The 16,770-nt window shown below is 37.9% G+C and overlaps 1 protein-coding gene across 1 annotated transcript in view; it reads left to right on the top strand.

The window, feature by feature from the left end:
• Positions 1–3,200, top strand: part of LOC135775928 (alpha-2,8-sialyltransferase 8F-like) — a 1,056,838-nt gene extending 1,053,638 nt beyond the window's left edge. Inside the window, exon 16 of the mRNA XM_073813068.1 lies at positions 2,793–3,200. Within this exon, the coding sequence (XP_073669169.1) occupies positions 2,793–2,826 (34 nt within the window). The 3' untranslated portion in view covers positions 2,827–3,200. The remainder of the gene's footprint in view (positions 1–2,792) is intronic.
• Positions 3,201–16,770: the final 13,570 nt, after the last annotated feature.

Raw genomic sequence — 16,770 nt, 5'->3', positions numbered from 1 at the left:
AACATCGTCGACCCACAACTGCAAGTAGAACAGGTAGGCCTCTGGCAGAACAGATTCTGCACAGACCAAATTGCGATGCTCTACATTATTGTTGAGCACTCCCTGGAATGGAACTTGCCATTATATATCTACTTCATTGACTATGAGAAGGCGTTCAACATGGTGGAAGCTCCTTCAACATTATAGCATCCCAGCCAAGATGGTCAACCTGATCAAGAACTCCTAAGATGGCATGTCAACCCTTCCTTTTCCTCCTTGCCATTGACTGGATAATGAAGTCGTCCAGCAGCAAGTACAGTAACGAATGCCTGTTCGGGTATGGCTGTCTTTGTGCCGGTTCTGGATTGGGAACAGGGAGGAAGTCCCAGCTTCCTGGACAGCGTGCCATAAATGCCGGCTCTGCAGAGGGAGAATTCCGAGAGCCTGTTCTTGGTCAACAAGCTCCGTGGGAGTGTTCAAAGTCGGTGACCCCTGCAGGTGCGTGTGCGTTTGGCGAGCCCTGTGGGCAGGTTCCTGGTTGGCGAGCCTCAAGGGCGTGGTGGTCCTAAAGCAGTGCAGGATCCCAAGTCCACCTCCTTGCGGTGACAGGTGTCCTGCTTCTTGTCTTGGGGGTTCGGATCCCTGGCACAGTCATGCCTTATGAACTTTGTATTTTTCATGTCTTGTGTTATGTACTGGGGGATTCTGTCATGATCCTGTCAGCTTCGTATGTCTTTTTACTTGTTTTGTGTGACAGGGTCATGGCAGCACTCACTGTTGTCTTGTTTGCGTGTGGAGAGTCACGTGGCTTGTGTTATTGTGTGCCTCGTGCTCAGGGCCGGTCCGTCCAAAAGGCAATACAGGCGATTGCCTGGGGCCCCACAACAAGACGAGGGCCCTCCAAGCATAAAAATTATTTTGTCATTGCACAAATCTCATGGACAATCTTATTGATAAAAATAGGAATCACAAAGACGGTAGGTGAAAAAACCACAGGGATTGAACAGGATAGATTACCCACACAGCAATCTCCAGTAAAATGATAATAAACACAAAACCTTAGTATAAGTAAAGACATAAAACATTACAAAATAAGAACAGAGTGGGCTAATTTGCATAATGTTAATGACACGATGGCGCTTGCAGAGGTGTGTCTCATTGCCCATGCTTGGAAATGAATTGTTTGGATTATGGGTAATGTAGTATCGTATAACAACGTAATGTTTACGTTACATCTTTCAATAAAGATAAAACAAGACTTATTTTAGTGAGGTTGCGGATGTAGGCTTTGGCAAACGATGGCATTAAAACGATACCTTTTAGGAGCTGAAGAGAAAAGCATAGAAAGAAAAGCAATCACAAGGTAAAGGTAGGCCTATTTTCTGCTTTACATTGTTTAATGCCTATGCTAGTTTGCCCATCACCCTTTCTAAATTAACCAACATTTAAAAAGACTATTAAACTATATCATTTACTGCAGTAAACTTTATAGTTCAATTCTTAAAGTCTTTACAGACTTAAAGACGTTTTTCGTGCGCGTGTATCGTCGACGTTTAACGTCTCGTGACTCAACGAGCACCAATGTGAGTGCGCACACCCACGCGTAAAGCGTGAGGCGCAAATGCGTCATTTTCAGAAAAACGGCTGGGACATGTTTTTTTGGTTTGACGCGGCGCGTTAAAAGTTGGCCGACCAATGAGATTGGCGCTTTTGTTCACGTGCGTGGCGCTGCTGAAGTTCCAGTAAAACACGACTTGGTGGCGCTCAAGCACAAAATGGTCTTGCAGAGCACGTGGAACAGATAAAACACACAAAGAAGATGCGTCGAGGGTGTGGAGATTTATGAAGGTGTCAGAGTTCCTCACAACCTCGACTGAATTTCGAAGGTAACGTGATATATTAGAACATAACAATACATAGCTGTGTGGGCTATATGATTAGATTAGATTCAACTTTATTGTCATTTCACAAGTACAAGTCAAGAAAATGCAGTTTAGGTCTAACCAGAAGTGCAAAAGCAGTAAAAAAAAGTGCAGGATATCAGTATTTGCATAGGTGCAGGATTATATAATACGATGGAACAATTTACTGTGGGTGGTACTATGAACATAATATACAGAAATTTACAAATGGATATGTACATAATAAATTAAACTATAGAACAGTAGTGAAATTAATATTTAGGTAGTGCATGAATGAATTTGGATTGTAACTAGTCAGTTAAGAGTGCGATGGCATAAGTTATTGTGCAGTGAATAGTTATTCTAATATTCAGTACATAGTACAGGGGTGTAAACGATGCAATTCAAGTAGTCCAGCAGTTCAAATGAACAGGAAGTATGAAATAGACAGTCCAGTAGTGTATTGAACGGACCAGTAGTGCAAATTTACATTATAACTGTGCAAGTAATAAAAATGATTATTGGTGCATTACATTACGATATGTAATGCACTGACATTGAACAGTGATTAACTTCATACCATGCATGTTCCCTGTACACCGTGTGATATCACGTTTTGTTGTTTGCACCATAATACTTTGTATGTAACTGGAACCTGTTGTTTACAAACGTGGACAAATACACTGCTTCATGTTCAAAGAAAAATATTTGGTTATTATATTCATTGCTTCTTCCTAACCCCAAAATAGCTGGAAGAAATCTAAAATGCAAGCCAAACCAAAGGTTGTTTAGTCAGATGAAAAACCATGAATCTAAATTACATTTGTAATCATATATTGACCTAATGGATATCGTGGCATGACTCTCAGTGTGAAAGATTGTTTCTGATGAAAACTACATTTATCTTTACAGTGTTCACAGCAATATTTCTGCTAAAATGATGTGAGCAAAAGTGAGGAGGCCCCAGCAAGCACGTTTTCAGGATCATCCAGCACCAGCCGTGACAAGGTCCATCTTGGTCAATCTAAACAAAAGAAAACAGTCCTAGACGAACCTCTGGAGAGGTACCTCTTATCAAAAGATGCTAAAGGGAAAAAATTGAAAGCGAAGCACAGAAGAGAGAAAGAGGAGCACAGAAGGAGCGCTCTGCCAGTTTTTGGTCACACCTATAGATGTTTATTATATACCATTTTATTTAGGTATTTTTTTATGTTTATACATTCAAGAAATACAGTTGAACATGTACATAACATTTCATACATATGTTTATTTGCACTACCGTTCACTTAGACTTCTATCATTGTGACTTTTTTGCTCTACAGCTCTGCCAGTTCTTCTTCACACATATTAATGTTTATTATATATCATTTTACTTATGTATTTTAAATGTTTATACATTTAAGAAATACATTTGAAAAATGTCTAATTTATAAATGTTGATTTACCGTTCAGTTGCACTATAGTCATTGTGACTTTTCTGGATCAAAATTTCTGACTCCTGTTTTATTTGATTTTACTGTCATGTCTCTGATTGTTATTGCAAACTGCAGTTCATTCACAAAAATAAATGTTTGATTAAAAAAACGGGTAACACTTTATTTTACGACCCGCAAAGTACCGCGTAATTAAACCGAATTTACAGCGTACCTATTTGTAACAACAGAGTACCTCTACAGTACATACTTGTAGTTATAAGGGAATAATATTTTAAGTTTGGGGTAATAAGGGGGTAAGAATATATGGAAAATTATTCTCTAAGTATTTCATAACTACAGGGTACCTATTGTAATATTACGTTGTATGTATGACTTACGTCTATGGGTAATATGGTCTATGTGTAATATGTTTTTTTTTCATATTTGCTACTTACCTGATGAAGTGTTTTGTATAGCCTACAGTTGATGTCTACAAGCCACGTCGGCAAATAAAATATAACACACAATAAAAATAATAGCAACTTGTACCTCTTTGATCTGTATATGTATACAGGAGTTACCAGGTAACTCTTATATTTGCGGGCTGTAAATTGAAGTGGGGCTTATTCCCCGATTGTTCGGTGTATGTACCAGGTAACTCACATATTTGCGGGCTGTAAACTAAAGTGGGGCTTATTCCCCGATTGTTCTGTGTATGTACCAGGTAACTCTCATATTTGCGGGCTGTAAACTAAAGTGGTGCTTTGTTCACCTCTTGTTATAAATGTTATTGGGTAAATACCATAAACATACAGAATATTGTTATTTTTATTTTAAAACAACTTATTTCAAAACATCTTTAAAACACTATAATTAAGCCAACACTTAATGTTTATTATCACATAACTTTTATTTAAAATAAAAAGTCATGACAATTTTTCATTGTTTTTGCGGCTTTGCTTCCTCTGTTGGTGTTCTTGTCCACTCGGATGATGAGTTGATGTCGTCTCACAAATGCTGTTCTGCATTACATATAAAAAACATAAATGAAAGCCTTCAGTAAATGTTTCTTCACTGTGCCTTGACAGAAACAGAGTTTTCTAAGCCAGTTACGTTTATAAATTTTAGGCTTACTTATGTGCTAGCTAACCGGCTACCGTTAGCTAGCAACTTTCTTGAAAAACATTGTTTGAAATGCGTGAGTCATGTATTAACAAAACCAGTCACCTTATCCAGCATGCGGAACCTGCTAACATCACTCACAGCTGTACTCCACAGTGTAGAACATTTTTAAAACCTCTTAAAGAAATTTCACCTCAGGATCGCGTTCCAGCAAACCTCCTGCAGACGGCCGCGCGCTCTACACCTGCGCACTAACCTACGCATGTAGTCGTCTTTTGCTTTAGCGGGAGCTGATATCTGCTGTTGTTTCATTCTGGTTTGCCATTTCATAAATTATATTTGGCTAAAATACTTGTGTTTACAGTAAATAAATTGCAAAGCACCACTTCAAATATGTCCGCAAATGTAGGAGTTTCCTGGTAAATAGGGAATAAGTTGCTATTTGTATTGTACTTACCTTAAAAAAAAGATAACCACATTAAATCAGCTTGACTTTTGTTATTAAAAGCAAGTAATATAGGCTACTAAAATAAAAGTGATATGCTGTTATATTTATTTGCCGATGTGGCTCGTAGACATTGACTGTATACAACATTCAGTAGTCAATATTAAAAATTCACAATAAAAAATAAATAAAACATAATTTCCCCATAGACTTGACTAAGTCATACATACCACGTAATATTACAATAGGTACCCTGTTGTTATAAAATACTTAGAGTATAAATAATTTATAATTCTTCATATTCTTGACCCCTTATTACCCCAAACTTACAATATTATTCCCCTATACCTACAGGTTACCTACCCTGTTGTTACAAATAGGTACGCTGTAAATTCGGTTTAATTACGCGGTACTTTGCGGGTCGTAAAATAAAGTGTTACCAAAAAACGAATTGTAAATAACGTGCCATTTTGACACTATGCATATATTTGTACATCAGTATTGTTGACCTCTTATTGTAAAAACTACATACCTACTTCTTTAGCCAAATCACAAAATACAATACATTTGGCAGGAAATGTGAGAAAATTGTTAACAGAGAAAGTGCTTGTAAAAGATTAGTTAAAAATACACACATCGGATCACCAATTTCCTTTTATTTTGTAAAAGAGCCTTAATTTTGATATAACATGTTCTATCAAAAATAGTTAATTTTATGTGGAGAGTGCTGATATGATGTGATTTGATTTAAAAAATGTATTTAAGTTCACGGATATATTATAAACACACCGTTTTCAAAATGGTAATTATAATATAACACTAATGCACAGTTTGCTTTTATCTGAAAAGATCATGGTTCACATGATCATACTGTCAAGTAGCCGATGGTGAGTTAAAGTAGTCTTTGTACAGTTGCTGCTGTTAGAAATCGAGCTGCTACTAGTAATATCCATTTTTTGTTAAAAGCAAGGATATGACTTGTTATTGACTAGCGTGTGGCTTTCTTCTTCTGTGTGACAAGTGAGTGTCAGAACAGAAGCATAAAGTTTTGCTGCGCCACCTTGTGTACTGGGATATATCTATGTAGTATTAGGCGCCATCTAATGTCAAGGTAGTGAATTTACACCTCACTCGGATCATCGTCAGTAAAAACCGTTTGGGTGTGAAAGCAGAAAAACATCACGTAAAACGTCGACGATAAATGCGCATGAAAAACGTCCCGGTGTGTAAAGACCTTTAGATACTAAAAATAGTCTATAGTAGGGTTCAAAAACAGTATACAGAATACTGTATCACCCTATAGTAATTATTTTGTATTAATATCAATGATATTTGTTTTGATACATACAGTACTTTAGTTCTGTTGCACTACAGTTGTTGCACTGTACATTGCTTAATATGTTGCACTTAATAAAAACTTCTACACTTAAGTATATTAATTTTCATTTTTGTCTGTTTTAAATTTATTTGTCAAATTGCATTGCTATGAAATGTTTTACACCAGTGGGGCCCATTTTCAAGGTCTGGCCTAGAGCCCCATAACCCCAAGGGCCGGCCCTGCTCCTGCTCTCCTGTCCCCAGTCTAGCCCCACCCCTGTGTCCCTGTTAATTATTCATTATTAGTTTACACCCTTCTCCTGTGTGTCCTCGTTTCCTAGTTTAGTTCTTCCATATTTAAAGCCATTGTGTTTGATGTCTTGTGTAGGATCATTGTGTGTGTCACGTTTGACACCCTCATGGGTCCTGTCTTGTTTTGCCCTGCCCTGTCTTGTTATATGTTATTAGTTGTATTCTATGTATGTATATATGTATGTATATATACACTCACCGGCCACTTTATTTGTTACACCTGTCCAACTGCGCGTTAATGCAAATTTCTAATCAGCCAATCGCGCAGCAACATGCATTTAGACATGTAGACATGGTCAAGACGATCTGCTGCAGTTCAAACTGAACGTCAGAATGGGAAAGAAAGGTGATTTAATTGACTTTGAGCATGGCATGGTTGTTGGTGCCAGACGGGCTGGTCTGAATATTTCAGAAACTTCTAAACTACTGAGATTTTGACACACAACCATATCAAGGGTTTACAGAGAATGGTCAGAAAAAGAGAAAATATCCAGTGAGTGGCAGTTCTGTGGGTGCAAATGCCTTGTTAATGCTAATGGTCAGAGAAGAATGGCCAGACTGGTTCGAGCTGATAGAAAGGCAACAGCAAGTCAAATAACCACTCGTTAAAACCGAGAAATACAGAAGAGCATCTATGAACGCACAACACGAGTCGGAAGGGCTACAACAGCAGAAGACCACACCGGGTGCCATTCTGACAGCTAAGAACAGGAAACTAAAGCCGAAATTATACTAGGGATGTCCGTGTATGCACACCGTCTGCATGACGTCATTTTCGTCATCAGGAGGGTCCGCGGCCGTCCGCGTGCAGCCCAAGATTTGAGACCGCGCGGACAGTGCGCGTACAGTCCGCTTGCAACAGTGCATGCGCGTGAAAATATTTAGACAGGACACTCCACAATAAACAATTATATAAAGGAAATAGACAGCATTTGCACACACTATCGTTTTTCTTCTTTAACTTTTACTTCTTCCAAGAACAGAAAGCTGTGGAGCATGTTTGTTACCATAATGTTTGATTCCTGTTCTTTGTTGTCTTGTTGTTTGTTCTAAACTGTATTTGCAATGGTGGATCAGTTACTTTTCTTCACCTATCCTAATGTTTTAATGTACTGTAAATGTCACCAAATCAGTGCTGCCCTGATGCCCTGTTAGACTTATAATTTGAATAAGAAATCATTTGTATTGCGTATAGTTTCAAACGCGTGCTTCCGCGTTTACCCGCTGGGAGTATACTTGGAAAGCTGCACGGATGCGTGCGCGTGCGAGCCGGATGCGGACGCGGAAAAAAGTATACCCCGGCCTTAAGGCTACAATTCACACAAGCTCACCAAAATTGAACAATAGAAGATTGGAAAAACGTTGCCTGGTCTGATGATTCTTGATTTCTGCTGCGACATTCAGTTGGTAGAGTCAGAATTTGGCGTCAACAACATGATGGATCCATCCTGCCTTGTATCAACGGTTCAGGCTGCTGGAGGTGGTGGAATGGTGTGGGGGATATTTTCTTGGCACACTTTGGGCCCATTAGTACCAATTGAGCATCATGTATTGTTTCTGATCATGTTCATCCCTATGACCACAGTGTACCCATCCTCTGATGGCTACTTCCATAAGGATAATGCGCAAAGTCAAAAAGCTCAAATCATCTTGAACTGGTTTCTTGAACATGACAATGAGTTCACTGTTCTAAAATGGCCTCCACAGTCACCAGATCTCAACCCAATGGAGCATCTTTGGGATGTGGTGGAACAGGAGCTTCGTGCCCTGGATGTGCAGCCGACAAATCTGCAGCAACTGCATGATGTTATCATGTCAATATGGACCAAAAGGAATGTTTCCAGTACCTTGTTAAATCTGTGCCACGAAGGATTAAGGCAGTTCTGAAGGCAAAAGGGGGTCCAACCCGGTACTAGTAAGGTGTACCTAATAAAGTGGCCGGTGAGTGTATGTGTGTATAAAAATACGCCTCTTACAGTCAGTGGTTGGTTTCCTAACTTGGGGGGTCGGAGTTATTAGACTGGGGCGTGGTAAGCATAGCTTCGAAAGTATGTTGCATTTATTCAGACCCAGATCTAAGCCACTTATATAAAGAACACGTGAGCAAGAGATTTGCAAGTATGCTTGCAGAATAATATTTGCTTACAGAAAAGCATCCTTGCGAGAGTGCATATACAACCCCAAATCAGTAAAAGTTGGGACACTGTAGAAATTGTGAGTAAAAAAGGAATGGAATAATTTACAAATCTCATAAACTTATATTTTATTCACAGTAGAATATAGATAACAAATCAAATGTAGAAAGTGAGACATTTTGAAATGTCATGCCAAATATTGGCTCATTTTGGATTTCATGAGAGCTACACATTCCAAAAAAAGGTGGAACAGGTAGCAATAAGACGCCGGAAAAGTGAAATGTTCATATAAGGAACAGCTGGAGGAGGACCAATGTTTAGGAATAGGAATGTTGTCCCATTCTTGTCTAAAACAAGCTTCTAGTTGCTCAACTGTCTTAGGTCTTCTTTGTTGCATCTTCCTCTTTATGATACGCCAAATGTTTTCTGTGGGTGACAGATCTGGACTGCAGGCTGGCCATTTCAGTACTCAGCAGTGTTAATTTTGGCAGCAAATTCTGATGTAGTCTTAGTCTTTTGAATAACACACCATTTAGTTTTAGTCTTATTTTAGTCATCTGAAATATTTTAGTCTTAGTCTAGTTTTAGTCTACGAAATATCATAAGAGTTTTAGTCTTAGTCTAGTCTTAAGTTTTTTAGTCTGTTATGGAATGGTATTAAGGTTTGAATATGCAATACAGAGACAGATTTAATGGTTGTTAAAGAAAACACGTATTTTATTTTATTTTATTCTTAATGTCAAAAAAACTGCCCGTCGCTTTTTCACAAAAGATAATATCACATAAGGCCCGCTCTACCTAAAAAATATACATGGTCCCTGAAAAACATATGCCTTCTCCCTAAATGACATGCACACACAGATACACACGCACTTTGTCCAGTCATGTAAAACCACAACATCTACTATAATAGTAACGTTACACATTTCATTCAATTTGAGGACACTGAATATTTATACTCAGTAATAATTCAGACAATCCAATACAATTAATTTAGTTCAGATGTGTATTCCATTTGTTTCTATGTTATTCCAAGATTAGCGAAAACACAGTGGTTTATCTTATAAAATAACCTTAGCGTGCATGTTTACCTTTGCATGTATTTCTGGATGAGTCATTTTTACAGGCTGTCGTCTTGTCATATTTGAAGTGTGACCAGATTAGACGCTAGCTATGACATTGTTGTTGTTAATGAGACATGTCTTCAGACCGGGTGCACCGCAACACGTTAGCGTGTTGCTAACGAGCGAAGTCAACTGAAATCAGCCAAAGCTGGGTAACGAAGACTGTACAACTAAATATAATGTATACAACCTGTTGTGAAAACGAACTTTGCCGCAGGTTTTTAAAATGCCTCTACTGCCTGCTGCCTGCGTAGATCAACCTACCCTCAAAGATTCGCTCTGATTGGATCCCACAAAACTTTCCCCACAAAATGAGTAGCTCTGATTGGATCTCTTCTCCATTCGTCCCTCCCTAACATTTTCGTCTTATTTTTATTCGTTGACTAAAGTGTCAGTTATATTTCGTTACAGTCTTCGTCATCCTATCTGACTTTTATTTAGTTTTTATTTAGTCTTCGTCCGTGAAAAAAGGTTCGTTGACGAATATTTTTCGTCATCGTCTTCGTCAACGAAATTAACACTGGTACTCAGATCCTTCTTCTATGCAGTCTTGATGTTGTAATTGATGCCGTTTGTGGTCTGGCATTGTCATGTTGGAAAATGCAAGGTCTTCCCTGAGAGACGTCTGAATGGGAGCATATGTTGCTCTAAAACTTGGATAAACCTTTCAGCATTGATGGTGCCTTTCCAGATGTGTAGGCTGCCCATGCCACACGCACTCATGCAATCCCAAACCATCAGAGATGCAGGCTTCTGAAATGAGCGCTAATAACAACTTGGGATGTCCTTGTCCTTTTTGTCCGGATGAAATGGCGTCCCAGTTTTCCAAAAAGACCTTCAAATTTTGATTCGTCTGACCACAGAACAGTTTTCCACTTTGCCAAAGTCCATTTTAAATGATCCTTGGCCCACAGAAAACGCCTGTGCTTCTGGGTGATGTTTAGATATGGCTTCTTGTTTGACCTATAGAGTTTTAGCCGGCAACGGCGAATGGCACGGTGGATTGTGTTCACGATAATGTTTTCTGGAAGTATTCCAGAGCCCATGTTGTGATTTCCATTACAGTAGCATTCCTGTATGTGATGAAGTGCAGTCTAAGGGCACGAATATCACGGGCATCCAGTATGGTTTTCCAGACTTGGGGGAATTGGTGATTCTCTGCCCATCTTGACCTCTGACAGACACTGCCACTCTGACAGGCTTTTTATACCAATCATATTGCCAATTGAGCTAATAAGTTGCAAATGAGTCCTTAAGCTGTTCCTTATATGTACATTTAAATTTTCTGGCCTCTTATTGCTACTTGTCCAAACTTTTTTTTGGAATGTGTAGCTTTCATGAAATCCAAAATGAGCCAATATTTGGCATTACATTTAAAATGTCTAACTTTCAACATTTGATATGTTATTTATATTCTATTGTTCTGCTCGGTGTGCACAAATGCAGTCACACATGCAAGTGCTGGGATGAGCGCTCGCTTGACTCTCTCTGTGCTCTTGCAACTGCTCAACATTCACTCGATTGTCAAGTTGACTTTTGTGACTTTGGGCTTTACACTTTGTTTAGTGGTTTGGTTTGATCAGTGACACGCAATCTTTTGTTCCACACTCGTTGTGAAATACAGGTAGAAACATGATAGCCTATACTGCACTACAAAGCCAAAGTGCAGTAACTACGCATTTGGTCAAAACTGAATTAAGAGTTGAAATGGGCTTTGTGAGATCTGTTGTGTCTTGTGACAAAGTCTCCTGGTTCAATGTTGTCCCATTTCAGAGAAACGTGTGTGCCAAAATTGCAGTAACATGTTTGACTGGCTGGTGTAAAAAACTTCAAGGGCATTTTTCTCAGTTTCAGTGTTTGCGTACTGCACTTAGCCTTAGTATGGCAGTATAAAGACACCACGCAGAGGTTTAAATAACGCAGACAATACATAAATCATATTCTGTATCTCATCAATGTCATCAAAGTCTCATCTTTAGTGTTTGTCTAATTTATATGCGTGTTGTATCTCACAGTAAGTTTGTGTCTGCAATATGAAAATGAGAGCTATGTGATTCCCATTTTAAATCCAGGCAATAGCCAACTTCTGTTTGTTAGTTCAGTTTCAATCTGAATTGTAATGTAATGCTACACCTTTTTGTTTTTACAACAATAATTACACCAAAACACAACATAAATTCACAAAATATGTTCATTTTATTTATCCACTGTAATCCACATCTTAAAAAAATCATATGATTATGAGGAACAGATGCAAATTTAGCCCTTTATCCAGCAATCTTGATGCCTGCTCTCATCAGCGACCATAAACGTCAAATCTCGCATTCGTTAATTATTTGAATTCAAATATTGTGCCTGAAGAAGCTTTATGACACATTGATTATATCAGTGATATCAACATGCTCATTGGCTCTTGTGTGCTAGGTCAAGAAATTTGTGACAATGAGGGCCGTCTTTCAGTGTACTTTTGAATTTTGAAATGCGCTCTTTAACAGGGAGAAGCTGGATTAACGTTCTCGTTGTGGATTAATAACTTTAAAGGAATAGTCTACTCATTTTCAATATTAAAATATGTTATTACCTTAACTAAGAAGAGTTGATACATCCCTCTATCATCTTAGTGCGTGCACGTAAGCGCTGGGGCGCGCTGCGACACTTCGATAGCATTTAGCTTAGCCCCATTCATTCAATGGTACCACTCAGAGATAAAGTTAGAAGTGACCAAACACATCAATGTTTTTCCTATTTAAGACGAGTAGTTATACGAGCAAGTTTGGTGGTACAAAATAAAACGTAGCGCTTTTCTAAGCAGATTTAAAAGAGGAACTATATTGTATGGCGGAACAGCACTTTTGGGAGTACTTCAACTCGCCTGAAAAATCCGCTCCCCTTCTCCCTCTCATAATTGGAGAGGGAGAGTGTTACTGCGCCGAGTCGAAGTACTCCCAAAAGTGCTGTTCCGCCATACAATATAGTTCCTCTATTAAATCCACTTAGAAAAGCGCTACGTTTTATTTTGTACCACCAAACTTGCTCGCAGTGGCGGCTGGTCACTAGGGGGCGCTGGGGCGCCGCCCCCTTAAAGCTGGCCAGAGAGGAAAGCTACTTTAACATGTTACCAAAAAGTTACAATATATAGTGCAAATTAATACAAAATCAATTCATTTAGTTGTACTATTTCACTGTTAGTCATGTTATAGTTTATTTAAAACAATTAAAAATCAAAACTGAGTTCGTTGTGTGTGTGTCATGTTTGTGTGTCTGGGGCGCACCCCTAATGAGTGTCTATGTAGGTCAGGAAAAAGGGTAAAAACATGTGACCTGAGGCTGAGCTCTAAGTGGCTGGTTTCGGATCCGCCCTGGGGCGCAGGACTGTGCGTCCCAAACACTCCCACTTATGTTGAAAGCGAATCAATATTGCTTTTAATGTTTTTTACCTCCTGTGATTGGATGGTTCGAAGAGTCTCATAACCGCGTTGGAGATTGCTGTGTTAACTGATAGCTACAGTACAGATCAGTGAAAGCAAGTGAAATATCTTGAGATGAAGGAAAATATGCTTTTATCCTTACAAAATCACCCTTTACAAGGTATTTAATTGATGAATAAATAAAGGATTAAGAAGCTTGGATTAGATCGACCAACGGAGTCAAATGATGGCAGTCTGTGTTCTCCACCACTTCTCATGGCAAACGGAGTTGGCTAGCTGGATATTATGTAAGTCTTCTTGAGTTTAATTTTTTCCCTGTTTGCTGTTTTAAAGTCTGAATGCGTGATAGACGTGCACGACATGAACTTTTGTGGCGCGTTTGAGCTTGTGTTGCGTGGACATAATGAGAGCGAGTGCTGCTCATATAATCTGGTATATTTCGTGGCTTGGTCAACATTGTTGTTAGTTTTGTTGTTGTACAGTGTTGTAGAGTTTAAAAAGCACCCACGAGAAAACCACTGTTTTTAAGGAAACTTCACGAACCGTGCATATTGAGCTGATGGACTGTATGTACTCCCTGTTGTGAGGGGAAAATGTGCTTGTGCTATGGCTATAAAAGCAAAAAGAAACATACGAGCCTGTGATTAGGCAACTTTAGTGTCTCTTTTTGTGTGTATTCGGTCGCGTTAAACGAAAAGTCTTTGATGGAGATAATTTAAGCATGATAAAGAAAAATGTGAACGCCATTTTGGCAGATGCCCATACAACTCAACTTGAGAATGTAATTCCTATTTATGTCCAGTTGGTGGCAATGTGTTGCTCAAATGACGCCCTGGTTTCTAGATATTCTCGCGAGATTTTGATGTCATACACTGATTGGTCTGCGCATGGCTGCTGAAGTTAAACACTACAGGTCAGGAGCGCTGCAACAAGACGCCTGTCTAAGGTAAAGATACAAAATCTAATGACAAGAGTCTGCATTAATCTGCCTTCATGCGTTTATTACATAAGATGGTTTCAGATGAGTTTAGTTCAATTCAGATTTTTACATGTTTATTGATATTTTAATCGCAGTAGTATTTTGTCATTTGATTTGTTCATATTTGCCTGTTCAGCATAAAGCTCCGTGTTTTATTGCCTCCGCTGTCACTGTGAGAAAAAAAACATTAATTCATCTGCTTCGTGTGATGGTAAAGTGATGCACGGTCTCCGTTTATCTGTTCTCTAAACAAATGAATAAACACATTTGACTTGTATGCTCGTCTTGTAAGTTTATGATTAGAAATGGACATGTGAACGAAAATGAAAATAATTAAAACATGAAATGACGGATAATAAATGACTGCGAAGGACTCTTTACAACGCTGTTTTTCCAAAAAAATGACGGAGATTGAAAATGTCTATCGCAACCTCTCTCTCTCTCTCTCTCGTTGCTCTGTGTGTCTGTCTGTGTGTGCGTGCGTGCGTGCGTGCGTGTGAATGATTACCTTGATATTAGTTAATTACAGATTCATAGTAGCCTACATTTATTTCGTGCGTTTGATTTCAACTGTAACTTTTTCAGCATTAAATGCTAATGATACTCATCACCTGATAAATGGCTATTAAGAGTACTGCATTACTACAGTAAAAGTTTGATTTTTAGCGTGTTTGCGCCCCCCCAAATTTTTTTAGCACCAGCCGCCACTGCTTGCTCGTATAACTACTCGTCTTAAATAGGAAAAACATTGATGTGTTTGGTCACTTCTAACTTTATCTCTGAGTGGTACCATTGAATGAATGGGGCTAAGCTAAATGCTATCGAAGTGTCGCAGCGCGCCCCAGCGCTTACGTGCACCACTAAGATGATAGAGGGATGTATCAACTCTTCTTAGTTAAGGTAATAACATAGTTTAATATTGAAAATGAGTAGACTATTTCTTTAATAGTTCTCTGTACTTCACTCCAGACCCCGGCTGCAGCACATTTTTATTTTAACTACTTTTGGTACTGCTTTTTAAAAATTTCAAAATAAATAAATTATTTGTGATTTCATTTCATCTGTTATGCTTTTTATGATGATTTTAATATTTTTTTATAATTTTTAATAAACTGTTTTGAGTAGGACGTCTTAAAATATCATAAATGCTATATTGTTATTATTGTTACAAAAAAATGTCCTACATTATTTCTCTCCATTACCTTGCAGAATATAAAAATAATGCATTATGTACTTTTTTAGGGTTTGGGTATAGGGTAAGGTTTGGGGTAGGGTAGTAAGAGTGGTAACATTATGTCTAAAATGGTTAAAGGGAAATTCTACAGCAAACTTTGTGGTATAAAAGATTTGTAAACATTTTTAGAAAGTTTTGTAGCTGTAAAAACATAATAATGCTACGATTAAATGTTGCAAATATGTCTACATTGAACACTTCAGCGTTTTATGTAAACGTACAAAAAAAAGGTTTTGTGTTTTTGAATGTTACGTTTTAATACTACGCATTAACAGTGAGACCAGGCTGCTATGTCTGGCTCTCTCTCTCTCTATCAAGGGTTTTTTTCTCCAAGGGACTTTTAATAAGATTAGAGTTTTTTTCTCCTAGGAGTTTTTTCAATAGGGAGTCAGCTGACATTGGCTTAATTTAGAAATCTCCTGTATACTTTACAATATTACTACGCTCGCTAGTAAGGTTTAATCTTAGCCACTGTACTTTGCAACATTTGCTGTCCACTGATTTTTTTTGTTCTTCTCCTGTTATTAATGTAAAGCTTTGAAAAAATTAAACAATTCTAAAAGGCAGATTAGTCAAAAGTCAGGTAAATGTTTAAACAGATTACATGCAACCAAACAAACAAGTTTGAAACAACAGACAGCAAAGATAAAGCAAGAAACACACTGAAAAAGAAACAAGACAGAGTGATACAAGGTATATGCTTGAAATCCCCTTATCCATACTACGGTAATATAGTTTGCAAAATAAATGGATTAACCCTTGGTTAAAATATGATCAAATCCATATTAATGTCTATATTTTACCAAAAAAGCAACACAAGACAACATTAGGATTTAACACAATAAGAGAGTTCTCTAGAAGTTGTTCTTGTTTAGTAACATTTCTCTTTTCATTCTTTTAACTCACCTTGCTGAAGAGATGTCAGAAAATCTCTTACGGATAATTGAACATTGCAAAAAATTTGAAAAATTCTTGCTTTGTTTATTTCTGACAAAAAACAACAACAACAAACCACTTATTACACATTATGATACAAAATTACAATTTACATAAAATGGTGGTTCAATTATTAGATTTTATAATGTTTAAATACTCCATATGTTTTGTGTTTAAATGCATTTTAAAGCAGTATTTATTGTATTGTAATTATTGTTCATTTAAAATGTATTTAATTACAAAAAAAATGTAATTGGTCATAAACAAAATAATGAAGAAAAGCAATCAATAAGAGCTCAAAATAGATGTTAACTCCTGCTTAAAAAACTAATCTCAGCATTATGCTGCGTTTACAGCAGCCGCGGTAAAGGCGTCAAGCGCGAGTGATTTCAATGTTAAGTCCATTTGAAGACGTGTTGACGCCCATCTGGAGGTCTCGCGCC

Source organism: Paramisgurnus dabryanus, chromosome 21 (genome assembly GCF_030506205.2).
Source record: "Paramisgurnus dabryanus chromosome 21, PD_genome_1.1, whole genome shotgun sequence".
Lineage (NCBI taxonomy): Eukaryota > Metazoa > Chordata > Actinopteri > Cypriniformes > Cobitidae > Paramisgurnus > Paramisgurnus dabryanus.
The sequence above is the reverse complement of the archived record's forward strand: the minus strand, read 5'-3'. Positions and strand labels throughout refer to the sequence as shown.